The 27,475-nt window shown below is 41.7% G+C and overlaps 1 protein-coding gene across 1 annotated transcript in view; it reads left to right on the top strand.

The window, feature by feature from the left end:
- Positions 1–27,475, top strand: part of TMTC1 (transmembrane O-mannosyltransferase targeting cadherins 1) — a 152,084-nt gene that overhangs the window by 69,019 nt on the left and 55,590 nt on the right. Inside the window, exons 8-9 of the mRNA XM_042838013.1 lie at positions 4,044–4,233; positions 18,448–18,569. Of these exons, the coding sequence (XP_042693947.1) occupies positions 4,044–4,233; positions 18,448–18,569 (312 nt within the window). The remainder of the gene's footprint in view (positions 1–4,043; positions 4,234–18,447; positions 18,570–27,475) is intronic.

Here is a 27,475-nt window from a genome sequence, read left to right on the forward strand (position 1 = left end):
CTTCAAAATTTGCAGACCCTCTCCTTGCAGTTTCAGCTTTGGAGAGAATGTTCTTCAAACATTTCTCCTGCATTTAGATTTCTCCCTAGTTAGCTTTGTGAGAGGAGAGACAAGTGGAGGTAGAAAAATACCATGTGCTTTAGAGATCCATAAGTAAAAGCAGCACAGAATTGTCAGTATCTATTATTAGCATCCTGTTATTTTTCTATTTCTAGTACCTAGAATAGCGATCGTTTCTACAGCTTTGTTTTCTACAGCCATCAATCACGTTCAAGGATGGGTTACCAAAGCTGAAAGCATATCCAGACTTTTATACTCGAGGCTTTCTTGCAGCTTAAGAAGTCATGCTAAAGTCGCTCAGCAGCCTCTTGGGACTTGCTTTCCATGTCTGCTTTTGGCACATAGAAGTTCAGAGAGAGCGTTGAGGCTTGGCAGTCAAGAGAGCTAGCCAAGGGTTCTCACTAGAATGTCTGGAGATGAGAACCAGTTGGCTGTGTGTAGACAGTAATGACTGTCACAGGCTTTAAAATAGTTCACTGCTGTTGGCAGAGTGCATTTAAGATGCTAATTATTGCTGTAATGGAATAGGGCAGTTGTCCATCTCCTTTGGGAGCTACCTCTAGCTGTGAGCTGTGCACATGGCTTCTGAGGAGGATGAAAATACTGCAGGCACAGGAAAGAGATTTGGTTACAAACCTACGCTGGTCAATGCTTGTCCTGGAGTCTTCTTCTCATCTCCCATGGCAATTTGACCATCAGAAATGCTTTAACACTCACTGATCTGGCTATCCTGAATTCCTTTTAAAATCTGCTAAATGACTTGATTTGCTGTGGCAGCAAAACTGTTTATTTCTTCTGTGCTGCATAACAATTTATCAGCTCCTGTCTAATCAGTGAAGATGCAGAAAAATGAGAGGTCTGCCTTTATGTGAAATGCTGTAATTTGCAAGGGTCCAAAATACCTTCTCACTTCTTCCTGCCTGGAATCACAGAATGGCTGAGATGGGAAGGGACCTCTGGAGGTTATATGGTCCGAGACTCCTCCTTAGACAAGAAGGAACAGGTTGCCTAGGCTCATTCATGTCCAGGTGACCTTTGGAGATCTCCAGGGAAGAGACTCCACAATTTCTCTCAACCTGCACCAGTGCTCCATCACTCACACAACACAGAAATGCTGCCTGCTATTTGGGAGGAACCTCCAGTGTTCCAGTTTGTGCTCGCTGCCTCTTGTCCTGGTACTGGGCACTACTGAAAACAACGTGGCTTGGTCCTTTTTGCACTCAGCCTTCAAATCTTTATAGACACTGATGAGATCCTCCTGGGCCTCCTGTCCTCCAGGTTGAACAGTCCCAGCTCTTAAGCTCCCATCATGGCAGAGGTGCTCCATGCCCTTTGTAATCCTCATGGCCCTCCACTGGACTCTTTCCAGTTTGTCCACTTCTCTCTTACACTGGAACACCCATAACCAAACTCAGTACTCCAGAAGTGGCCTCACAGCTGTTGAGTAGAAGGAACACCTCTTGACCTGCTGGTGGTACTTTGCCTAATGCAACCAAGAATACCATTAGCCTTCTGAGCAGCAGAAGCACATTGCTAGTTCTTGTTCAACTTGGTGTTGAATCCCCAGATCTTCTCTGCAGAGCTGTTTTCCATCTGGGTTGCACCCAGCATGTCCTAGTGCCTGGGGCTGTTCCTCCCCACGTGCAGGACTCAGCATTTCTTGCTGAACTTCATGAGGTTTTTTGTCATCCCACCTCTCCAGACTCTCAGGGTCCCTCTGGATGGCTGTGTGGCTTTTGGGTGAGTCTGACATTCCCTCCGGTTTTGTGTCATCAGCAGATTTACTGAGAGTGCACTCTACCCTACTATCCAGACAGCTACTGAAGAATTTAAATGGGACTGAGCCCAGTATTGACCCCTGAGGCACTCTGCTTGTTATTGGGCCACAACAAGACTTTGCACCACTGAACTCTACCCTGATGATCTGGCCATTCAGCCAGTGTTCAGTCCACCTCACTGTATGGAAACATGGTCTGAGAAAGCAAGAGAAGATTTCTGGTGTGTATTGTGACTTGTTAAACAAGTTGCATGGCCATCATCGTGATTACTGAAAAGTGCTAACATGCAGAGCATGAAAGGAACGTGCTCCAAAAACTTGCCTCTGCATAGGCATCAAATAGAAACCTAACTCAGAGCTTCTGAAAATCCTAAAATACACACTTGTAAAAATATTATATGCCGTGACATTATTCAGATTGATGTACATGGATATGCACTGGATCTTAGTTTGGCTTTTAAGTAGCTGTAAATAGATGTTGGCAGCCTTTTCTGGACTGTTTTCTTAAGGTTGATGCAGAATCCTGCTGGATTTTCCAGCCAAGCAGAGGTTTGGGCACACCATGTATAACTTCTCTGAGAGCACCAAAGTGTGATTAAGTTACGTCAGGTTCTGAGTTGCTGGGTTTCTCAGTAATGCAGACCAGAAAGGATTGGTTCGGGGACTTAAAAAGAAATAAATAAGTGAAAGGACATATTTGTTTCTTTAGAAATAGCGAACAGTCAAAATTTAAAGAAGAGTTTGAGTAGAATTACATTGCTTTTTTGAGGAATGCTTTCTTAAATAGAAACCGTCCTTTTAATCGCTAGTTCTGCTAAGAGAGAAAATGAATTTTGTCTCGCTTTTTTCCTTGTTTATTACCTTGGGGAGGAAAATGAAGGAATGGAAGAGAAGTGTGCTGAGCTGTTGAAAACCTTTAAAAATGTAGGAATATGTCATTTTCCATCAGAACTGTGAACTTAGAAAGATCTGGGTGGAAATGGGCATGAGCATTTTCCACTTTTTACAATTACACTTTATTTCAGCTATTGAAACCTTGTTGCTTTTGGGTTGCTGTGCTGCTGGGTATATTCATTTCTTAGATGAGAAGGGAAAGTGGTATCCTAACTGTTGGAAAATTCTTCTGCAGAAATGTAGGCATGTTCCATCCCCATACCATGGCCCAGCACCCACCTGAGAAATTCCATCCCAATTCCCTGAAGTCACATTCTGCTTCCATATCTTACCCCTTCTGCAGCAAATACAGTATAGTGCCTTTGGAAAGGCTGCATTTTGACCCCAAAGAAGCGGCCTTGTAAGTGGCAAATGAAGCAGTTCGGTTTGCATGGCTCTACATCTCTTGGGGATCTTTTGTTATCATTTTAATAAACCTGCTAAGGTACCATGGCAACTGGGTGTGATAACAACAGCCGAAGCAGGCTCAGATGGAAGAAATCCCATGCAGGATCTATTTGTTTATTTATTTGTTTGTTCATTAATTTCTTTTCAGTATTTCCTTTTTTTTTAAATTATTTTTTTTATTTTTTGTGCTTTGCACAATGTGAACTTTTTCATTTGCATACTAAGGAAGGCTCTTGCAGTTCTGCTTGCTAGACTTTGTGATTAAGGGAATAAGCTCCAGCCTTTTGCGTACGTATGTAGTTGAAATTCTGGAGATGCGGTTTGAGGGAGACACTTTTTGGGGCAAGTAGTGGCCAAGCAGAAGGCTGGAGAGAGGGGACGCTTTATCTTTTGTTTTCTAATTTTTTTCTTTAACCTGATTGCATGCATGCTCTTCTTGTTCAGACTTCTGAAGGTCCTGCTTACTTGCCACAGGGTAGTGTTGTTCCTTATTTCCATTCTCTGTTAGTTTTCTCTGTATTGGGAATATCAATTAACAAAAATTACAACAATTTAAAAGACTCTCTACTTCTCACTTCTATGGCTGTTCCCCACCTTACTAAGCTCACATGGGATTGGCTGAATATCCAGTATTGACCTTAATCATCTGTTGAAGTTCCTCCCAGCTATGTTAGCATGTCGTTATTATCAGAGAGATATGGTGTTACCTGTGTGTGCATAGCTATTTTATTTGCTTCCTTCTAGTAAGTAGTAAATATCAAAGTCTCGATCAGCATGAATTCAGCTCTGTTTTTGGTATAAGGAAAATATTTCGTGGCTTTGGTGGTCATCCCTTGTATTACATTACCTTTTTTTTCTTTTGCAGGTTTCTGACTTACTCTTACCTCCTGGCCTTCAACGCGTGGCTTCTGCTGGCACCCATTACTCTGTGCTATGACTGGCAAGTCGGCAGTATCCCTCTGGTCGAGTCTGTCTGGGATGTGAGGAACTTGGCCACTGTCTTCCTGGTGCTGGTGCTGGTGTTACTTAGCCTTCACTGCCTAGCTGCATTCAAGGTAACACAGAAAGAGATGCAATTCAGCATTTTGTTTAAAACTTTTTGTTTCCTAAGCTTCAGCTGAAATTTTAAGCAATTTTCCTCCCAAATGAATTGGGTTGAGATGGAAAAACATACCACATCTGACTATTTGAATGTGTCAGTCTCTAATTGGTTTGATTTGAGGACAAAACTTGGCCCAGAATCCTGCATACAGTGACTGATCCAAACCCCAGTGAATTTTCAGCCTGCCCCACAGTTGGTAGGCTCTTTACCACTTGCTGTAAACAGGACTGGGGACTGATATCTGCAGAGCCATTTGAAAATGAAATTTATTATTGTACCAGTAACTTAGCTGTGCTTTTAGAACACGTCTTGGTTACAGCTTGATGAGAAGGTTCCCCATCAGCAAAGTAACAGAATATAGGAAGTTTGAAATGATCTGGAAAATGTTATTTAGCATAAATGATCTAGTTGGTAAGCTGAACTTCGAATTCCAGCACTTCAGATCCACTGTTAATTTTATTACAGAAATGAAAGTGAGGGTGTAGCAGGTTCGAGAAGGGCCAGAGATCAGATATGGTCTGGCATAGAAGAGTGTCTTTGTAGTGGGGAGTTTCTAACTATTCCCTGTGCAGTTCTGTTGTGGAAGTTTCGTTGGGAAAAAAATAGCAGAGGTGTAACAAGTTTTAATATCTTTATTATCCTAAGATGTGCAGGTCGTACATATGCTTCAGTCTACTCCAACAGTCTTCTCTGTGCTCCTGATAAGAGCACAAAATGAACCAAATGGTTTGAGACTGCAGTGTCATTAATTTAGATTATACACTGACAGGTGCTGTATGGGAAATACTGGAAAATACTCTGTTAGGTATTCACTTTTTCTACCTGCAGGTTGTACATCATCTTGTATTCCTTCTTCTTTCATTACTCACTGCTAGAGATACCCAGAAGTGTTTGTATTAGACCTAATCCTGTTTCCAGGGAAGTTAATGATAAAATTCTCATTACCCCGGCACTGAACACTTCTGAAAAAACTTATCCCACTTCTTTGAAGTTTCGGGTGCTTTTATTTCTTCACCTGTTGTTGGAATTGGTACTGTGTGCAAGATTAATGTCACTGGTTTGCTGGGAAAAAGTATTTCAGAATCATCCAAAGACATCTGTGTGGGTAAAATGGCAATCCAACAGAATTCCTTTGAGTAGCTAAATTATTTGTCTTTTGTCAAACTCCAAAACGAAGTATTTCAAAACACTTTGTGCTTTAAATGTCTAGATTTTATTCATTTTTACTCCTTTTTTAAAGGCAAAATAATTCTGTATGGGTTTATGAATATGACTATTTGATTTGAAACTAAAAGGGTTTTTTTTTTTTTTTGGCAAGGATGATTTTAACGTTTTAACCACTGTTAACATTTCCTTAAGCAAAGTGAATTTCACTCTCCAGGCATCTACTTATTGAACACCTTGAAATTCATGATGTGGGTTCTCTTCTGCTTGCTGTTGAAAACTGCAGACGTGGAATGAATTGGATCTGAAACAGTCTACTTTTGTATCTAATGCAAGTAGAATAATCACGTATTCTTGACAAAGTTCTTCAGCCTCAGCTCACCAGTTTCCCAGCAAAACTGCTGTGAACATGGAGCCATTAATGGTTTCTGGATGTCAACTGGGACATGCTATGCCCACCCCTAGAAGCATCTGAAGCATTCTGCTTTTAGGAAGATTCTAAAATTCTGAATTTCCACTTTAGCTTTAGTTACACTCGTAACGACCCAGCTAGGGGGTTAGGTGGTGTGAAAATGACTGTGAAATACTGAGCAGGATGAGAGACATTTCCTAGAAATAAATTGCTTGGAACACTCAGGAATGTCTTCTGCCGTGAAGTTTAGGATGCATGAACTGCGGGTACAATGCGTGATATTTAGGCTCTTAAGAAAACTTCTTTCCAGCTGTAACAGAGTGGCTTTTATTACAGCATTGCTTACCCGAGAAGACTGTCCTTCTATCAAGCCCCCTTCAAACTACATTGCACTGTTGCAGTTTGTGGGTAGCATGAGATGTGTCAGTTGGTTTTTCACATTTCATAAAGTTTAAGAAGTCCTTCTTTCTTCCTAGGGCAGACTCATTGAACTGTCTTAAGAGCCATTTTCTTTCCTTTTTCATTGTAAAATCCAACCTGGAAGTAACAGCTTGAAGTTTTCACAGGAATGGTTTTAGAGTGAGCCAGGAAATAGTTTGTGCATCTTTTCTTTGCGTGTGTAGGTGTGAATAGGCAAGAGAGGACAAAACCTCATATTCTTTTCTCATTGGCACGAACTCTTTCTGTGGCATGGAGGATGGAAATGGTAGAAGTGGTTTTATTGGAACTGAAGACATCTGTGGAGTGAACACTGAATTAATTTCCAGTGGCGAGTGGTGGTGTGTGTATCCACAAAACAAGCTCATAGGAGACTGTCAGAATATATTACGTGGAATGTAATTAGAGAATGCATGTATTGGATTTCTGCCTTTTGTTGCCACTGAATTTTAAACAGGGCTAATTTGTTGTTGACTTTTGTGACTAGGGTAATAACCCTGTTGGCATGTATGTGGGATGCTGATAAAGGACATCTAAGGCATGGAGCTGTCTTGTTCCATTTCACTGTGTGAATGTTGTTTTACCTCATAAAGGGAAATAAATAGTGCAAGATTTCCACCCATAAGTGCTTGGCTTTGTATATGTCTGTTTCTAGATTGGATAGAGTTCTTATGTTGGAAAAGCAGAAATGGAAGGCAGACATCGAGTTTGTCAGCTTGGAGAGAGAAACCTCTCCCCTTGTATTTGTGTTTTACTGTTGATTTCCTTCTTACACAATGAGGAAGCCACTTTAGAAATTTCTTTATGAATTCCTTATATACAACTTTCATTCACTGGGTTGTTTCATGTCTGTAGTGCTAATCTCTTGTGTGTTGGCCAAAGAGTATGGAAAGAGCTCTCCTATGAGCAGTTCCCCAAGAAAGATATGCTGCTTTTCAGTGCTTAGGTGTGCAGCTGTGCTCATGTCTTACTGTAATTGTCCCTGTCACAGATGACAATCTTCAGGAAGTCTGATGCACTAAAGGAACGGCTTGCTCCTGGACATACTGCAGCAGTCTCCTGTGTGAGTAAAGGACATTGATGTCATCTCCAGTGTGACAAAGCATGGGGCATTACAGCAAATGCCCACATCCCAGAGAAATAGTTGGGGAAAAAAAGACGATGAATTTTGATTATTGTTCATTTTCAAAGCCAGCCCCAGCCTGAAGGAGCTGAGTTGGTGTGTTTCCAGCTTTGTGTCTAATTAGTATGTTTTCTAGCTAAGGTCACTGGAATGGCTGAACCACTGTCTCGTTCTGGTTGCCAAGCAAGCTGGTTGCAAAGCCAAAGGAATAATCCGTGGAATGCATCAAATGGCCACTAACATAACCAGGGGCCCATAGCACTGCCTTTCTATACTGGAAGAAATGGTGAGCACCTAGTGAACTAGAGAGGACAATTTTTGGCATATCGTCGGGATGACAATTATTTCTTTGACATGTCATAATAAGTCAATGAGCGTGAAAGGAAAACCCTTCAGATGTTTGAAATGCCGCTGTGCACGGCATTTTGAGGTTGCTGCTTAATTAGCAGTGTGATTAAAATGCAGTTTGTGCTGTTGTGGCTTTGAGTGTATGTGCAGAGCACACAGTGGATTGGATTGTACATTCTATATGGTACCAGCACTCAACCAGGGGCAGCCATGGGGAGGGCTGAAAAAGGGAACACTTGGGTGTGTCTAATGGGCTAATTTTGACCAAGGTGATCTGAAAAACTAACTCAAAGTAGTGACTAATGTACCCAACCAGTCTGGGGCAATTTATTTGCCTTGTACAGTTTGGCCCTCATCTTGCATTAGACCAGTGCTACTAGGTACGTAATGGTGGCCAACCACTCCTTCCCCTTGTTCAGCAGAACAGTCATGTGCAACAGTTTGTTCATATCTTAGGAGGGAGTGCTTCTTGTGTTTCACATCAGTAATAAAAAGTAATCTCTATATCCTGTAGGAACATATTGTTCTGAAGAATGTGCTTTGCTGCTGTGTAATGACATTGCTATGTATGGCACAGGAAGTTGTGCTGATTTTTGGTTTATATTCCTTACACGCAACTGTGATGTATATTATTATTCTGTTCTTTTATATGCTACAGTTCATTATTTTTTTACTCAGAGATAATTTTAGTTTTAAGGTAATGCTGCCTCTACATTTCTCTGCGTAGTGCTCCTTAGCCAAGGCAAGGCATTTTATACCAAATTATTATGACTTTAATTCTTGCCATAATTGACAACCTGTTATCATTTATCCAGAGCTTTATATGTATGAATATCTTCCGAGCATATTCTTGAGCCTCTCACAGACTATATTTCCTAGCTGTCAACATTCGATAGCATCAGGAAGGGAAATGCATTTGTGTCTTCTCCTCGTGTGCATGTTTCTGTTGCTTTTGCAAGCACTCATTATGTGTATTCTCTTGTGCTATTTACTTTACCCTGCACTCCCAAGACCTTTGCCTGGTTTCCCAGATTTGGCATTTCATTAATAAATCACAGCTTATGGACCTTTCTGGGGAACAATCGCCTTTTGTAATATTCTGCAGCAGTAACAGCACGGTTGGAAAGTACGCCTTGCAAAATTCGTATTCCACAACACTCCCAGAACAATACCTGCTTCAAAGACACTGCAAGGTGAATAAGGCTATTTATTGACTGAGTCTATCTGACGAGTTGGAAACCACAGTCATTTTCATAAAAGGTCCATTTAAAATAAATCCTGCTTTCATTTTCCTGAGGGCCCACTTGAATTCCTTCCACACAGAGAAGGTCAGGACTGATGTTCTTAATCCTTAGCAGCGCGGTTTTTTTCTGTGCTGCTTCTCTTGTTAATGTTTGCTTCAGGGAGAGAGTAATAAGCCAGAAAGACTGTGCTTGGCGAGAGCTGCAGGAAACGGGGAGCCCTGTGCTGGCTCTCAGCATGCCTCGTGCGCTGCCTCTGCTCTGCAGGATGCTGTGAGAGGATCAGCTGCGGGGCTGCAGGCGCACAGAAGCCTTCCAGGGTGCTCCCCAACAAACTGAGCAAAAGAAACCTTCATCTGTTAGTATGTTATTGCTGTCCTGAATTAAAAAAGCAAATGCAGGAACTGCCAAAATAGCTTTTCTATCAGATTTTTCTTCTTGGTAAATGTTTGGGATGAAAGGTTTGGAGTGGGGCACTCTGATTAAGTACAGCCCTAGCTGAGGCAGCTCTCATTTTGCTCACCATGAAATGAAGATGCTCAGGATCTCACCAAATGGGCTTTTAACTCCTGCAGGGCTTTGTCACGCTAGGTGGATACTGTGTGTAGGGGTGATTAGTTCTGCCATGTTCAGCTTATTAGCATGAATTACTGTATTTTCAGAAATGGTCTTTTTGTTTGCTACCATTTTCTTCTTCTGGTTTCAGTTAGCATTTCAAGGCCCGCCCAGAGCTGAAAGGTTCTGGAGTGGCACAATAGCAGGGTTGAGAAGGAAAGAGAGAATGGAATGAGTACCAAGAAATACATAGGTGGGGCTGATAATAACACTCATTGCTCGTAGTTGATCTGGTTAAACATTATGGAGCCAAACTATTGTGTCATTTTGTTTCGATCTTGTTGTTCAGTGTCACCTCTCAAGGGCAAGCCCACCACAAGCATTTTATTTTGCAGTGATTATGCTTGTACATATCACAAGCCATGTGTGCATGTTTGAATTTTACCTTTTTCTTTTTTCCATGTAGAGAAGCAGATTGCAGTCACTGAATAAAAGGGAGAGGAAAAAACAACCACAAGGTCAAAAGCATTTTTCTGGTTCTTTGAGCACTTTGTTGACTTTCCTATTTCCTTTTGGAATGTTCCACTTCTGTTTTAAAGATGTGTGCTCCTGTATCCTGCTCAAATCAATTCATGAAATGGAATTAGGGGCTGCACAGATTAGGGACTGGGAAAATGAGCTTATTTCTTCAAGGAATTTTAGCAGTCTGGGTAAGAAAGACTGTAAACAGACATCCGAATGGATGGATAGCTGAGGTGAATGGGGAAAAAGGAAATAGTTTATATCAAAATTTTACTATAATATCAAAATATCTATAGAAGACAATTCTGTGCCCTACTGTGGGTTATGGGATGAGGAAAGGACTACTTTCTGCTTTTATTACATAGCTGAGAGCCTGATCTCCAGAGCTGCTGAGTATCCGCAGTTTCCTCTGATGTAAATGGAATTTTTAGGTACTTTCAGCATTCTCGACAAAGAGGCTTTGTTTTACGTACTGATAAAGACCAGGACTTGCTTCTTCCTGAAAACTGAAAGTCACCAGTCTCATCAGGATAATCTGAGTTATCTGACAAGGATTTCTCCTCAGCTAATCCATGATTAGGGAGCCAGTGATGCTTCCAGAGGCTTTGGATATGTTTCTGACTGGTTTCTGTTCGCTTGTGCACCAGCTCCTGCATAGGTACTGTGGCTGCTGAACTGCACAGTACATTTTGGTTCTGCCACCGTCTGCCACCGAATGACAGAAATGGAGCCAGCATGTCAGGTGGTGAATAGGCAGTCAGCAGAAGTGGTCAAAATGACAGTGGAGGTCTCCGTGGCTTTGGACTACCTGTGAAGTATAGAATTTGCTTGATTCTAGTCAGCACTAACTGCATATGATTTTACCAGAGCTAGATGATCACTAAAGAAAAACCAAGCTATTTTAGGAAGACAGTGATTTGCTAAGCCTGGCATTCAAGCAGCTGGCACTACTGAAGATGCTTGTTGGTTTTTTTCTGTTTGGTTGTGTTTTTTTCTGATGAGATGAAAGAATACAACTCCTGATAAATTGCAATGATTACAGAAATTACAGTCCCTTTTTGTAGGAGCAAGAAAATTAAGCTCAGTGCCAGGGCTAACTTTGAAGCTGGGCATTTGCCTTACCAAATGTTTGCATTTTTCAGACCATCCTGTGTATTTTCAGATACCTAACATTTTGCAAAAAGCAGTTGTAGCTCTCTAGTGCTCTCCTGTTTGGCCACAGAAGATAGACTATGCATCCCATCCTGATTTTTGCTGTTGTCCTAAAGGAGACCGTGCTGATGGCACAGGGGACCCAGTTCAGCTCTGCCATCCATCATCTCTCTGTGTCTGCAACAGTGATGTGGGACTAGGGAGCACCTGATGCTTGGTTCTACTGGCTTTCCATCAACAGAGATTTCTTCCTGTGAAGGAGTAAATCCCTAGGGTTCAATCCTGATTAGAATCATACAATCATGTTTGAGTTGGAAGGGACCCCTCAAGTCCATCAAGTCTAACTCCTCAGCAATGAATAGGAACACCTACACCTAGATCAGGTTGCTCTGAGCCCCATCCAGCCTGATCTTGAGTATCTCCAAGGAAGGGCTATCCACCACATTTCTGGGCAACCTGATCCTGTGCTTCACCACACAATTAGCTTATTAGATTTGCTTTTTACCATTACTCATGAATATGCTGTGAATTTGATATGCTTCTAACACAGTCCTTTTATCTTTAATACCATTTACATGGAAAGTGCAAGACTAGAAGTCTGCAAATCTTGACCACATGCCATGTGAGATGCTGCTGGTGGCTGGATGCAGGCTGATGAGGCATCACATTGCGGAGCGGCTTGTGGCTTCATGAGCAGCTGATCCAAAAGGAACAAATGGATTGAGTTTGTACATGGTCTACACTAAGCACTTCCCACTAATTTAGGAGTAATCTAAAGAATTATAATCTGTGATTTACAGAGTCTTGGAGTTTCTTTGAATCTTTGTCTTGTTTGTTGGAATGCTTACCTTACCAGCCTTTGAAAATACGTAATAGCATTTATTACTATTTTACACAGCCACGCAACTACCAATTTTCCTGTATGCTAGCTTCTTTGCACTTACAGTCCAGTGTTCCAAACACAACATATCTGCAGTGGACCATCCAGAGCTCACTCGAAGAAGGTGATTTATGCTTTTGATGGGAAGTGCTTACTCCATGGTGCAGTTAGATCTTAATGGTGGAGAAGTACTTGTCTGATTCTCAAAGTAAACATAGAGAAGGACCCATTAAACCCATTTGTCTGTCACCGAACAGGCAAGCATTTATAAACGCCTTCAGAAATACTTCAAGGTGTAACAGAACTGATCCAGGTCTATAAATATCTAAGGTGTGGGGGGCAGAATGGTGAGGCCGGACTCTTTTCAGTGGTGAGTGGAGACAGGACAAGGGGAAACGGACATAAGCTGCAGCACAGGAAGTTCTGCACAAATGTGCGCAAGAACTTCTTTACGGTGAGGTGACGGAGCACTGGAACAGGCTGCCCAGGGAGGTGGTGGAGTCTCCTTCTCTGGAGATGTTCAAGACCTGCCTGGATGCCTACCTGTGCGACCTGCTGTAGGGAACCTGCTTTGGCAGGGGGGTTGGACTCGATGATCTCTGCAGGTCCCTTCCAACCCCTGCAATTCTGTGATTCTGTGAAGTTGTTTGCCCAGCTGCTACCTTCCCTGAGACACGAGGGAGGTTGTCCTTGTAGCTCTGCTCCATGGTGCCTCAGCTCTTGGAGGTGCTGGAGATGTGAACACGTGTCTCACCATCGTGACGTCAGATTTAATGGATCTGTCACCTCAGGCAGCACTTTACTATTGGGAAAGATAGAAAATTTACAGGTGGCTTTATGCAACTCCTGAATTAGACAGATATATCAAAGTAATCTGTGTAAATCCTATACTTGTACTTCATGGGCAGTGGCTTGCAAAAAGCTTGTGATCTAGCAGTAGTCAGCAGATGTTTATTTGTAGCTCAGGCATGTCTTACATGTAATACTGTGGAACCTCTCTTTCAGTTGTAAACTTGATTCTTTCCTCCTTTTTCCTCCCAATTGCAAAGGAAACAATTTTTCAGATTTATTGCTGTGTTGATGTCTTTTGACCTGGGAGTGATTCTTTGCTGTTCTGTCTGAGACAGTGTAATAGTATTTTCTCTTCCCTTTGGGAAATGGCATGCCGTGTTCAGTTCTTCAATACGTGTATGAAAAGTAACAGGTTTAAAAATTCTTCTTTATTGATTGTGGTTACAATATAAGCAATGCCTAATCATAATTACAGATATGAAACCTCACCAACCTAACTGCTGTAAGGAATGCTATTCTGTTGTAAAGCTGCTTTGTCTTTAACAAAAGGAATAATTTAAGGTTAATTCAAGGGTATTTTTTTTCCTTCCAGGGAACTCTGTGATAGGTAGGAAGAAAAGCTTAATATTTCCAAGAGAAAGTAAGGTTTTTAAGAAGAAAGGAGATGTCTCTCTGTGAAATGAATGAAGCGTTCTCTAATTTTAGTCCTAGATGTCTCATTTTAAAGAAAAAAAGAAATACAAAATTGCCTCTTTAAGAGCTTTTACTATTGCTCTGGGCACTTGTAAGATGCTGGCTATCCCATGTTTTGCTCGGCTGTCTCATAAGTGGCTTAGATGACCTGAGTGTTCATACAGTAAGTCAGCAACCAAATAAAAGGTTCTGATATTTCTTTTCCTTTCTTTTCTTTTTCTTTATTTTTTTTCCATGACAAAGCATTGTAAAAAAGATGTAGCACTACGAGTTGTTTTTGTTATCTTAACAAAATGTGGAGGGTATTGCCTTGTGGCTTGTGATCAGTTGAAGGTCCTCCTGCTGTCTCTTCCTAATGCCTTAACAGTACCAGTCTCTGCCATTCCTGTGCCACCCAGCCTTGCATGTCTCCTTGTATATAAATCTTCAGCCTCTCTTAGAGAAGGGGGTGTAAAAGGGGAATCTGCTGAGTAAATTTTGATAGGGAAAAGAATAAAGGAGGAAACAGTACCCTATGAGACTTCTTGCCATTAGCTTCAGCTCTCTAATGCTATCATTTGTGTTACACAAGATCCTTTCAACATGTCATGGTCACATTTCTGTCCTTTTCTTCTATTTCCCAGTGCTGCCTAGGTGAGTAGGTGTGCAGGAACACATGCCATACATCTAATCTTCACAAGGCTGGAAGGGGAGAACTGGCAGTTCTTGAGTTTGAGCAAGGGCTGGTTTAGGCTTAATGTCCTGATCCATCAGTAGGCAGTAAGTTTCTACACCAGTACAAGCTGTTTAGGGTAGTGGGGAATAAGATCTGGCTGTCATTAAGGTAACTATTTATCCAGTATAAATTCCAAATTAATGGCCACAGATGAGTTTCAGATGACCTGCAACCCCACCTTCTGTTTCTGCCCAGGTTCTCTGTATGGCCAGTCCTCCCTGGCGAGACACGGCAGGTGTGCTTACATGTTAAGGAAAAGTCAATGGCCAGGTAGAGGAGAGAACTCCAAACTGAGCTGTATGGGATGAGCTCAGCAGTTTGACCCACTGGCTCATCGGCATGACCACGCATGGCAAAGAAGCAGCAAAAGCCTGGCTGGGGCCTTCAGCATGGCGCACCTAGGATGATATGTGGGGTAGGAATGGTAAGAGATGTAACAGGAATGGAAGTTACAGAACCACTGGATTTCATTTATTTTGTTTTGTGCATTCGTTTTAGAATAACAGAGGCAACTTATGTTGTTTACTGCCTCAAATATGTAGTGACCTCTTTGTTATTTTTGCTGGGGTACCATTTTGACACACAGTTAGAGCAGCTCCTTAAAAGGATGTAAAAATATTGACTTCACATTCCTATGATGGGAAAGTTGAAACGCAGCCAAGCAACACTGAGTCCCACATGCTTAAACTTAAAGGCCTTCGAGGATCATTTCTTAACAAACCCTCTGCCTGAACCAAATGCTTTAACAAGGGCACTGCTGGGTACCAGATATGTCTTGTTTCAGAAATCAGTGCTACTACAGAGGACTCTGCCTTTCCATGAAGCTGGCTTGTAGCACTGGGCTCCTGTCTCTTAGCCCTGCCATGGGGATTGAGCTGGCAGCCCTCAATAGCATTAGTCTAAGAGCTGCGACTTGTGCAGGGAGAAAAGACACACAGTAACATTTTCTCCTTTGGTCTAGCTAACACTTTCTCCTTTCTCCCATTGGATGTGCAGGTTTTATTTGTCTTTTTCCAACATTAGGTTTCCTTTGCTTATCTGCAGCACTGCAGCTTTGGATAACAGTGTGTCCTTCCTAGAGAGGTTAACTAGAGGTTGCTCTCCCAATTACTGATTCAACAAACAACAACTGAGGAACTATTTGATAGCGGGTTCATTTTGAAGCAGGAGTGTATTAGGGAATATTCTATGCATTAGCCCAATATTCCTTCTCGTGCCTGTGGATCTTTGTTGTCAGACTCACAGAGTGTAGTGATGGCAGCAAATGGCCCCATAATTAGGCCAGACAAGATGGGAAAGGAAGGTGGTGGTAAGAGGCAGGAGAGAAATGGGAGTACATGTCCCGAGCTTGTTTTGAGGAAGGACTGATAATTTGCATGTAGAGTTGAAGAATAATTTTTAATCCCTTATTTTTTCTATCCAATTTTCTGTTGTAATTAAAAGCCTAAATGACCATTGCTGGGCATCTCTACTCATCAGCTTAATAGAATGGTATCTGCTTCAGCTTTGGTAATAATAAGATATTTCAGGTTCTGCTGTGACTTCAGGAAGGCTGTACTATCTGTGTTTGTAAACATACTGAAAAAGTAGACAATAGACACAGGTAATTGTGCTGCTGTTTAAGTCAGGTATTAATGAAGAAGTCTGAAGACTTGAATTATGCTCTTCTCCCTGTCTTCTGTTTCTTCTGACCCAGAGGAAGTCAGTGCCCTTTTTGAACCTGCCATTCAGTCAGGGTATAAAAGACTCTCTTATAAAGCAACATCAGGTCTTTTTTTAACTTGAGGATTTCCAAACGCTCTGCTCAGTAGGATACCAGTACTGAGTGGGAGAGTCTGTTGGTCCCCTTCGTTTTTGTAGCAAATGCTCAGTGTGTAGAACTGTGGAAACCTTTATAGAAACTGGTGCTGGTTGAAAACTTGTATTCAAAAGGTGTTTTTATTTTTCCTAAAACATTTTTTCAACTTTGTTTTCTCTCTGTGACATTCAGGATTAATTTTTATCATAGAATCATAGAATGATTTGGGTTGGAAGGGACCTTTAAGGTCATCCAGTTTCAACCCCCGTGATACAGTCAGGGACACCTTCCTTCTGACCAGGTTGCTCAAATCACTGTCCAGCCTGGCCTTGAATGCTTCCAGGGAGGGGGCATCCGTAACATATCTGGGCAGATTTATCTAGATGAAAGCCCATCTAAGCATTTTTTCTTTTCTCCTTCTAAATGGTCTCAGTTACTATTAATGCTTATGTGGTGGTATGTGTTCCTCAAAGGGCATAAACCAAACATGTTGGTGATACAAACTGGTAAGTAGAATCTGTGTGAAAAAAAATATTGTTTAGTGGCTGTGAGAAGTAACACAGTGTTGGTGTGTCTAAGAAGATACGAGAGTGCTGCTTGTCATTTGTGCTTGTGTGAAAGCTGAGATATCACTCTGGTCCACATTTGGGCAGCCTGGATAGTGTTGCACACTGAGTAGATGTAATCTGACCCACCTAAAACCAATTCCTCAGCACCTGGATAAAAGAACACCCTACAGAGTATTATGTCACACCATTGTAGTACTTTAGGATGCTTAGTCATTTGCCATGTGAGCTTTTTGCCTCCCACCGACTAATGGGGTAGATTAGATATTAAGTCTAGCCTGAATGGCTAACCTTTAGGTGTCCAAAGGTAGAAAAGATAGATCCTGTCCTCATAAACATACTTAGTACACATCATGGTTCAATCCTGTAGCTGTCATAGGTTACTATGTGTCTGTGTGCCAGGTTAGCCTTCTAACATAAAACATAATGTTTTGTACCTGTAGAGAATGTTCATAGTCTTTTCCACAGGATAGCATTTTAATACTGAGGTTTCTGAATTTCAGCCATCGATTAAGTCTGCAGTAACTAGCATCACAGTCTGTGGTTGTGCAGCAGCAAGAGATTGTACTGTGTGGCCCCACATCGCGGACTGGGCTCGCCTCCTCTACTAGAAAATCTCATTCAACATATCTGGATTTAGGTTCCCACAGCTAAAACTTTGGAATTCAATTTGCTCTGCGAAGTTGAGAAATTGCCCAAAACAATTAGATAGCACTGCAACCATTAAGCTATTCTGCTTGCATCTGTTTCCAAATGTGACAAAGTCTGACTTTTTTGAATGGATGCAGATCAGCGCTGCTGCAGCTGATGACACAGTGGTATGGCAGGGTAGGAAAGCACGAATTTTTGGCTGGGTGGTTTTACAGACCTAATACTGCACTTCTTTTAGCTTGATTTTATCCCTTGACATCACCAGCAGAAAGTGTGAAATGAGTTGATAGCTTGGGGTGCAGCTAATGGTAGAGCTAAACTTGCCAAAAGAGGCTTTGTTCTCTTGGTAGTGGGAATGCTGTTGGTTTCAGCACCCTGAGATTTTTGTGTCAGCCCTGTGAATCACAGTTGTTTCAAACTGCATGTGGCAATTGGATTTCTCCTCAAAGAGGAACATTAAAATGAACTCAGTGAAGGATGTTAACTCAGCTCAAGTGAAAGATATAGTATATATATATAGTATAAGTACATCTCAAATTTCCATCTCTGTGTGAGTATAGAGACCTTGTGAGAGACAGTATCATTTCAAGTTTAGGCATTGTCTTGAAAGAGATAAAATGGCTACATTAATATGCCATTTGGGGCGAATTTATTCACACAAAATGTAGCTGATTGAACAGCTTCTCCTCGGTTACAGACACTTAGGATTGCACACAGGCAGTCTGTGCACTTGTGTATTTACATACAAATGTACTGTGATGGACATGTTAATTTATACATTCACACCATTGTGAACTTAACCTATTACTAGAATGGAGTGCATCTTAGGTGCAATTTGTGGTATCTCAAGAGAGCTGCATAGAAAGAATTTACTTTACAAGAGTAATACATCCTGTGTACTGTGCACATTGTGCTCTTTTTGGGCATACCAGATGCACAGACTTTATATAAATATGGAAAAATAGTATATTGCAATGATTTCTTTAAATGCGAAACATATAAACATGAATTTGAGTTGCTTATTTTACTAATAAGAATCTCAGAAGATAAGGCTAAGTAGCGTTGAATGAAATTGGACTTTTTTAGTTGATATTTGTTTAATTTTGTGTTATTGCAGAAACTGGAACACAAAGAAGTTTTGGTTGGCTTGTTGTTCCTGGTTTTCCCCTTCATCCCAGCCAGCAACCTCTTCTTCAGGGTGGGATTTGTGGTGGCAGAGCGAGTCCTTTACATGCCGAGGTAACTATTGCAATTGAATTCCTTTCTAATGAGACTGCCATCCCATTTTCTAAAAACAGGCAAGATTACTTCTAACCTTTTACAATTCTTCAGATGTTTATATTGATAGTATGCTTTCTGCCGTTGAGTTGGTGTGATTGTATGAGGGATTTTGTCTTCCGTTGAGAGCAGATCACTTGGCAGGAGCAAAGCTAGCCAAATTCCTTTTGACTTTTCAACACAGATTTTGATGTGTGTGAAATAGCTGAATACAGTGATGAGGTATTATTTCTTGAGGATTGTTCCCACAGACACTTTCTCCTGACAGCATTCTCAACTGAAATAGTCAATGGCTTTACTCTAAGGACAGTATCTGAAGAGTTAACTTGTCGTTCTTGTGTACTGCTCAGCTTTTGTGCTACAAAGGTGCTCAGTGAAAACAAAGGTGACAGTGTTAGGCTGCTAACTTGAGTTGCTGAATATTTTCATGACATATCTGTATAATATTGATTACAAACACATCTATGAGTGGAGGATTTGCAGTTGTAGAAGAGGATCTGTCAGCTTCTGCCTCAAAATTTCCCTCACTTTCCAGCCTCTTAATAAATGTTGCTTCAGTGGTCTGAGTTCTGAAGTTCTGATCTATTTCTTTTAATCAGTGACAGATTTCAGATGTTACTTCTTACATATCTATAGTATCCAGGCTGGAGCCTGCAGTGGCATTCAGGGGATATTTATCCAAAGTGCACCAGCCTATGGAGGCCATGTGGTTGACCTTCCAGCTCAAGTGAAGGCACTTGGAGAAGGCTGCTCAGGAATGTGTTTTCCAGCCATAAGCATAAATTATTATTCCTCAGTGGTACAAGTCAGGACTAATACTATTTGCTGGTGAAGTGGATCAGTTCCTGTTATCTCTAATGGGAGCCACTCTTGTGGAGCTGTCAACAAAGCACAGTCCTCACAAAATGTGGTTTAAAAAATCTTAGGAAAACAGACTTCTAGGACTTTTTTTTTTTTTTTTTGCAAAGCATTACACATGTTTGTTAATCTTTTGTGTAAGTAATATCACAAAAGGACTACTCATTGGTGTAAAACTTGAGCTGCTACTTTTATTTCATTTATATAAGCCTCCTATGCAGTCGGTCCATCTCTCCATGCTGTACTGTAATCTGAATTGCTTCTTGGGCCAAGTCCTACTGATTTTATTCACATCACTAGCCTTGCTTTTGTCTGATGGGAGCATAGCTGAAAGTACAGTGAGTGAAAGTTGTTCCTGAGTTATTTTGCAAATGATACCTTCAACTAATGGATCTTGCATCATTTCAAATTAACTTGAAAATCAGATTGCTTTAAATTCATGTAAGAGAAAATGAGGCAACACATGAAAGCGCAAAGCTATTAAGGAAACAGTCAGCTGAACACAAGGCTGTGTCGAGTGGTTGCATTTCTGAATCTCAAAAGAACAACTGCGGAAAATTCTTCAGCTGTCAGCAGTTCCTTGTCCTCCTCCAGATGAGACTGCTGATATAATGAGAGGAGGGGCAATGAAGAAGAAAAAAGGAGATGTTTGCACAGACAAAATTAATCAGCGTTAACATGTGTGCATATAGTTTGTATAATGCTTTTCATCTCCCTGCGGGCTTTGCAGATGTATGACCTACAGTGAAGGGAATTGATAGTTGACCTTTTTTATTTTTTTCAGGCAGGAAAATGGAGGCAGGAGGATTACATGGTTTCTCCAGAGTTAGCCTGTGTCAGTCCGTGGTTCTCTTACGTCCTACTTTGCTATGTGTGGTGCTTGCTTTTAGCCCAGGCAGCTGACAGGAAAGGGAATGAAAGCTCCAGCAGCTAATGGGAGAGGAGGACCGGCATTGTGAAGGCTGCTGAAGGAGACATTTTCCAGCAAAGCAATCTTGAGAACTGATTTCTTGGCTCAATTACTAAGAAATGAACTCTCTTTTCATCCTCTGGGTTCAAACAACACGAGTGGTGAGGAGGGCTTCTTTGTGCATTCCTGACTGTGGCAGAACCAAAATGATGATGTTTTTTCCCTTCCCCAGGAGCACAGCAGTTTAATAGTGATGGCTCTTGCAAGGCGCGTGTTCTTTATTTAGAACAGCCTGTAGCAGTTTGCTTCTGTTGAAAAGCGCTTTTCCTTTGCTTTGCCGTTTCTTCTCTGAAATTCAGTTAACCAGTCAGAGGTGGTAATTCAGCTTTATTTAGACAGAAGTACTGAATCACATGGTGAGGACTTGCTGACCTGTGTTTTCGAGGTTATACAAGAAGGTGCTTTTCTATCTCCGTTTCAAGTAATAGCCTATTATTAGTTGTTACAGGTTTTACAGGTGTACGCATTGCCTGTATGTGTCACAGCCTCAAGTCCTAATTCAGTGTGGTTCAGCAGTTACCTGGGCAAAAAGTCAAGCATTTTGTTGTCAGTAAAAGTTGAGTGAGGACCCAAGGATTTATGTAAAAGATGTAAATGCAAAGGCACAAGGAACAGGCTTTCTACTTAGTGGCTAATTATACAGCTGGGCCTTCCTTTCTGGAGGCGGATGGCTGTTTTGAACAATTCCTCTTCTGTCTGAGCTGTGCCTCAGGGAAGAGAGATACAAAACAAGTCAACCTGGTTGAATGTTTTTTTTTTTTTTTTTTTTTTTTTTTAATTAGTCTTAGCAAAACAGAAGTATTTGGAGAAAATATCTCTTATACTTAGTTTTCATTTGAGGATTACAAGTGCTTTTTTTTCGTTTAAATCAGAGCTTTTTAAAAGTAGCACTGCTTAAACCTGAAAATTTTGATAGGAAATCAATTTATTGTCCTTAAACTTCAAATTGAATTCTACTTGTTGTTGTTTTCTTATCCTGAAGGGGTGAAAGCGTGTTTTCAGGAGAGCTGAAAGTGTGAAATATTCCAGAAAATGTGGGCAGGATACAATTCCAGTGGATGCAGTTTTCAAGAGAGGCATCAAAATAAATAACTGGATCAGTGAAAGACTCAAATCACAGCAGGTTTTCCATTGTAGGTTTTAAAATGCAGATGTAATTATCCATAATACCTATCCACCAGTGTTGCTCAGAACACTGCAAACAACATGTTTTAAAATTGGGAACAACTTTGTGCATCCAGACATTCTGAACCATGTGCCATTTGTCTATATACTTGAATGCGAGCACTCACTCCTACCATGTGTTGCCCTTCACATGAAGATACAGGAGAGGCAGAGAACTCTCTGGAGTTTTCCATTCAGGAGTTTCCTGCTCTATTGACTTTGCAGCAGAACTGTAGTTGCTCTTTGCCTCATAGGATCAGACCTATCCTAGGGGAACAATTTCTGCCTTTTCCTCATCTTTTACTGCTGCTCTACTAGCTCCTAGCTGGGCTGCTGTGTTGTAACTGGATGTCTGAAGCTTTTTTTACAAGTTTGTAACAACCAACAAATCAACCCAAGTGTTGCTATATGGCTTATTTCTGACTTGTAGAGCAACTCAAGCTGAAAGCAGTAGGCAACCTAGCAGTATCTACACAGCTACCCTGGCAGCTCATTTGAGGTGCATACTGTAATGAGTCGGTCACAGAGTGCACCATTACTCTTTCCCAATTGGGACAATTGCAACTTGATGCCATTTTTTTCACCAACTCTTCAGTTTGTTAACAGTTGATGCTGCAACCCTGATTGTCAGTACTACTGCTATAGTCATCATGGCATTTGTCTATCTAATAATCTACAGTTAAGACAACTAACAGAAAAATAAGTGTGATTGCACTTTTCAGGAATTCAGTGTATGGTGGCTTTCCCTAAGCCATAGCAAAGCAGAGGCTCAGTGGAATTTCTGCCTTTGCACAGGGGACGCTTTTGGTTCTTTGTGCTAATGCATTCATTCAAATTAGTGTAATTATGTACACTGTTAAGTGGTGTAATTGGGAAGAGGAATAAAAAGAAAAAAAAAAGAACCTGATGGGTAATGGGTTAATTTGTAATTTCTATAAACATGAATACTCCTGAGTAGAAGTCCTCATTGCTTGCAGCCTCTTGAGGATGGGACTTACTGGTGCTTGTCTTTTCTGGGAGCATGTCATGCTCTCCACTTTACTTTCTTCAAGGCAGCTACATAACATGGTAGTGGTGGTGCTGGTGTACTTTCTGTTTCTGTTGCCATCCTATTATTTAAAGTTACCTGAAGTGGAAAGTTCTCCAAGACTGAGGAGCCAAATTCCCAATTACCTGTTCAGCATTCCCTCAGTAATACATCAGATCCTGTAAGTAGTTAATCTGGCTTCTGATAATCTAGCTGAAGGAGCTTCAGTTTTCAATTGGAACCAAGTACTGACACAGCAAAGTCAGCTATGAAAGTCCCACTGACTCCATGCAGTCAGTTTATCTTTCTGCTCCTCCATCTTGATTCCTTTGGGATCTGGAATCCAAGTCACACCTTCTCCGTTTACTTAAAGTCCCACAGTTTTAATGCAGTGCTATTGCTGCTGCTCCTGCCAGGGCTTGGCAGCTGAAGCAGCGTGGTCAGAGTGAGTCATGCTATATGGCCTGTAGAGAAGCAGAGGCCTGAAGGCTCTGCAGGGCATACAGGGCACTGGGAGCGCCTTACTCGTGGCAGCAGGCCAGCCCTCAGCCCTCAGCCCCAGCCCGCCTCACCATGAGGCTGGAGGCTGCACAGTAGCCAACAGCTGAGGTCAATGTGGCATTGAGCCCTCTGCAGCCCACTGGGGCCTACGCAGAGGCAGGCACTCTGCTTCTGCTTCGCTCTCTGTTGAAAAACAGCTCCACCCCGTTGCTTTAGAAGAGGCTGTGAGGATTTACTGCTTGTAGGAAGGCTAAGCCCTGTAAGCATCTACCTTTCAGATGCGTTTCCAAAGCTAAGCCCCTGCTTTTGAAGGCTTGCCTACCCCTATTAAGCACTTCAAGGAGAAATCAAAGCAGCCATCCTCTGCTAATGCAGGCAAGAAATGCTGAGATGCTAGTGCCAGATATTTTGGCGAAAGGCAATAAAGATGAGGGAACAAAAGCCAAAATGATTCTGCAAAGCTGAAAACGATTAGCTCATGGTGCGCTTGGTCTAGACTGCAGTCTTTAGTTGTTTTAACTAAATTTAAAACATGCTTTTGAGAAGCACGTTGTATTTTGGCCATGTACAATTGATTCAGGAAAAGGCTGTATTTGTGTTGAGCATGAGCATTAATGGCTGTTCTGGAAAGATTTTTCATTTTATTGTGCTGTATTAGGTTAAAGGGAAACCTTCAGACATGTTTATCTTGCTCTTGAAGATAAGACATGTGAGAACTCACAATTTCTGAGAAATAACACTAAATTAAATTAATGTCATCTTGTAGAAATAATCTGTTTGGTTGCGCTGATTAAAAGAGGAATTCTTATTTACAGTGGAATGTAGTCCCCTTAAGAAAATATATTGTGAGATTTAATAGAAATAGTTTCTTACGTGACATTTTCGAAGATTTGAGGTGAGACTGAATGGAAAATTATATATCTGCCACAGAATTTTGGAAATAATTACAATGTTTTAATTAAAGCTACAGCATATAGGCTCTTCCTCACTAAAGAATATAAGATTTTAGGGGACTGTCTGTGGAATCCCTGTGGAGTCATATAGGAATTTTCATTTATAAGCTGTTCTCTTTCTGTATTCAAAAGCATGAAAAGATTCTGTATTACCTGGAAATATTTCAGACAGGAATCTGTTGGAAGTTAACTCAGTCTTGGACTCAAGCACTCTAATGAAGTGAATTTGTTTATCATGTGACTTTCAATGGAAGAGAGGGAAAGGAAATGTGTGCAAATGTTAAATAGCCATTCAAAGGCTATTTCATTTGTTTCTACTTCATATTTTCTTTCTGATAAGGAAAATAGGAGTTCCTAGATTTTCTGTAATTATGTTGCGCTCTGAATAGAGGATGGCGGTGCTCATGGAGGTAAATCATACTGATGACTTAACCAATCATGTCTAAGTGTCTTTAGTACAGGTCTATAAATTTATCTTAGAGCTAGAAGGAAAGTCTAATACTCTCATAAGGTATGCTCCCAAATTACATGTATACTGCCAGTGTTCATTGTTCTCTGTCTCTTTGTATTATGTATGACTTGTGGACCTTATTCCAGGAAAAGGCCTCTTAGTTAGTAGTAAGTTAAACGCACTAGTGTTACTTTGTTATCATAGTAACTGTACTGAGTTGTAAGGTTTGTTTTTTTTCCCCAACAACATCTGTTGTTTTGTACAATACATGGTAGTGGGTGTCACATCTTTAAAAAGACTTAGTGTCCGAGAATTGGCAATAAATAAATAAACTGTATCCGTTCCATATGATCATGGAGACAATTCAAAAAATGCTTTTCCTTTTGTCTCCAAAGTTTGATGCCACCAAGTAAGCATGGATGCATAGGGAATAATGTTGGCTAGCTGCAGGTAACAGAGGCACATCCCACATCCTGCTTGCCTTTGAACATTTAGTGCAAAAAAGTGACTGTTCCAACGGGCTTTTCCCTCACAGTCCTGACTGGTTGAGAAGGTAAGGTTTGATACAAAATTTTCCCGTGGAAAATGGGACATTTTAGTTAATGCAAAACTTTTTGCCAGGGTGTGCTGACTATCCAAGATGGACCTTACGGTCGAAAGGACATGTATGACAGAAATGGACAATAGGATGCATGCGGTCTGGCATCGCTTATATCAGGGCAACGGGGATTCTCATGTGAGCATTGGATAGCATACTCCACCTACTGCACACCTTCAGTTTCTCAGGATCATTAACACTGGATCTACACTCTTTCAGATCAGTGTGAGAGCAGTTTGATTTAGTCCTGATCCAGGCCCATGCTTGCACTTGTGCCAAGTGCCAAGTGAGCCAGCCTATTGCTCACTGAGTTTAATCTAGCCTTGAACCAGCTGCAAGAAGAAACTTGATCCAGCACTGAGTTTGGCCATACAAAGTTAACTTTTCAAAACTTCTCAAATATGTTCGTCTCGGTACGGTATGGTTATTCTGGGTCAGCAGGTAGGGTTTGGTGACTGGAGAGTTTTGGGGACCCCGGCTTGGAGCCCTACAGGTGAACTCTGTTTCACATCCCCACTTCGAACCCTGACCTAGCACTGAGATGTGAACCTGAGTGGTCCAGGTCACAAGGAGAGCCCCTAAATTTTGATTCTCTGTTTCTTCTGGGTGACCCAGATGCAAGCTAATGTGCACATATACTATTCTTGCAGACAAAAACATTTTTTAAAAGTCCTGATCCTAAACAGCTCCACCCTTGAAAACCTCGACATTTTTCATTTAATAGCATCTTGACTACCTGCCAGCACCAGTCGCACTGGACCTCCATGCCTGTGGGCACTGCTCTGGGCAGAATGAGCCACATTGAGCTATGCCTGTTTTGCCAATGCTCCCTTCTGCATCAGACTGCGTGACTGAGAGGCAAGAGTGGCCCAAATGGTGTGCAGAGTATGCTTTTTGCAATCAATGACTCCCCATTAGAGAAGTGTGAGTGCAACCATTTTGTTTAATGGGGATGAACTGCCTTTCCAGCTTTTTCCCCTGCAGCAACAGCCCTGCCTGTGCAGCTTGGATGGCTTTGGCATGTATCCTCAGCTCATATTATGGAGCTGGAGCAGCTTTGGCTGGGAACATGAAAAGCGTGTTGTGCCTAGGAATGTCTGCATAGGTCTGGACTGGGAAATGTGTGAGTGACTTTAAGAGAGTCCAGTGTTTGCTTTCAGCATTTGGATCGGGCAGCAGAGTACATCGTCCTCCTGGCTGCACCTCCCTGACAGCAGCAAAGTATACACTTAATTTAAGCGATGTATACAAGGGTTAAACTTGCTTCAGAGTGGCTCAAAAGTGAGGGTTAGTTTTTATGGAGAGAAAGGGAGCCATCTGAACTAAGTGCTGGAAATCAAGAAGGAGGTTTGCAGCCCAGAAAGAGCCTCCGGGGCGAAATGTCAAAGCCTAGTGCACTTTCTGTTCTCAGTATAGTTTTGGGATAATCCCTTTTGTTGCATTAACAGCCCCTGAATGGGGCAGTATTTCTTCCATGCTTTGACAGGTTGCTTCCAGGCATCGCTTTTCATAACTGCTCTGTATGTATGCATCTACTTGGACTCTTATCTGGGCTGAGATCTGGAGTAACTGCTTTGAGATCAGTGGATTTACTTCAGGCTTACATGCATGTGGCTGAGATTAAGTCTGTTCCAAAAATCCCAACCACCAAACGATGACTTCACAAGATCTGACATCCCCAAAATAACCATTAAGGAGTGTGAGGAAGGCATCCTTTGGGCACAGTTTCTCCCACTCGAGTTTATAGCCACACATGCTGCTGCCCTGCAGCCAGGGGACAGGGACTTAGTGCATCCCTTCTGCAGCACCCACCCTTCTCCTCTTCGCAGTGGAAGGCTGTACCTTGCAAAGTTGCAGGTCAGAAAATACAGTAAAACACGTGAGTAAAACACACCTCTGCTTTTGGGAGTGCTTTGTAGAAGCAGGGCTTCACGCACCTCCCAGAGGAGGTGAGATGGTTTCCAGTGCAGACAGATTGCTGCAGTGGAATATGCCAATAATCTCAGGCTGCAGTGCTCAGATAGCTGCAGTGCTAACCACGTTGTGTCTGCAGTGAGGCAGCATGGCCAGCAACCAAGTGCAGCAAGGCGCTCTTGACTTCTTGATGAAAAATGAGGTGTCTGATCCAAACTGGGAGAGAGGAACAGGGGGTAAGCAAATCAGCAACAGCTCTGGCTGGGAAAAGGAGCCTTAGTGGCCAAAGAAAAGGTTGAATTTGTGATCTAATTATGGTTTGCGAATATTAAGTGTCTGCTGTTTTGGCTCTTATGTTAATCAGGCGGTATTTGTAGCGCTCCATGGGATACAGGGTCTGCGCGCCACCTCGTTCCCATCTGTTTGTGCCT

This window comes from Centrocercus urophasianus, unplaced genomic scaffold (assembly GCF_019232065.1).
Source record: "Centrocercus urophasianus isolate 14NV4802_14NV808 unplaced genomic scaffold, USGS_Curo_1.0 seq_73, whole genome shotgun sequence".
Classification (NCBI taxonomy): domain Eukaryota; kingdom Metazoa; phylum Chordata; class Aves; order Galliformes; family Phasianidae; genus Centrocercus; species Centrocercus urophasianus.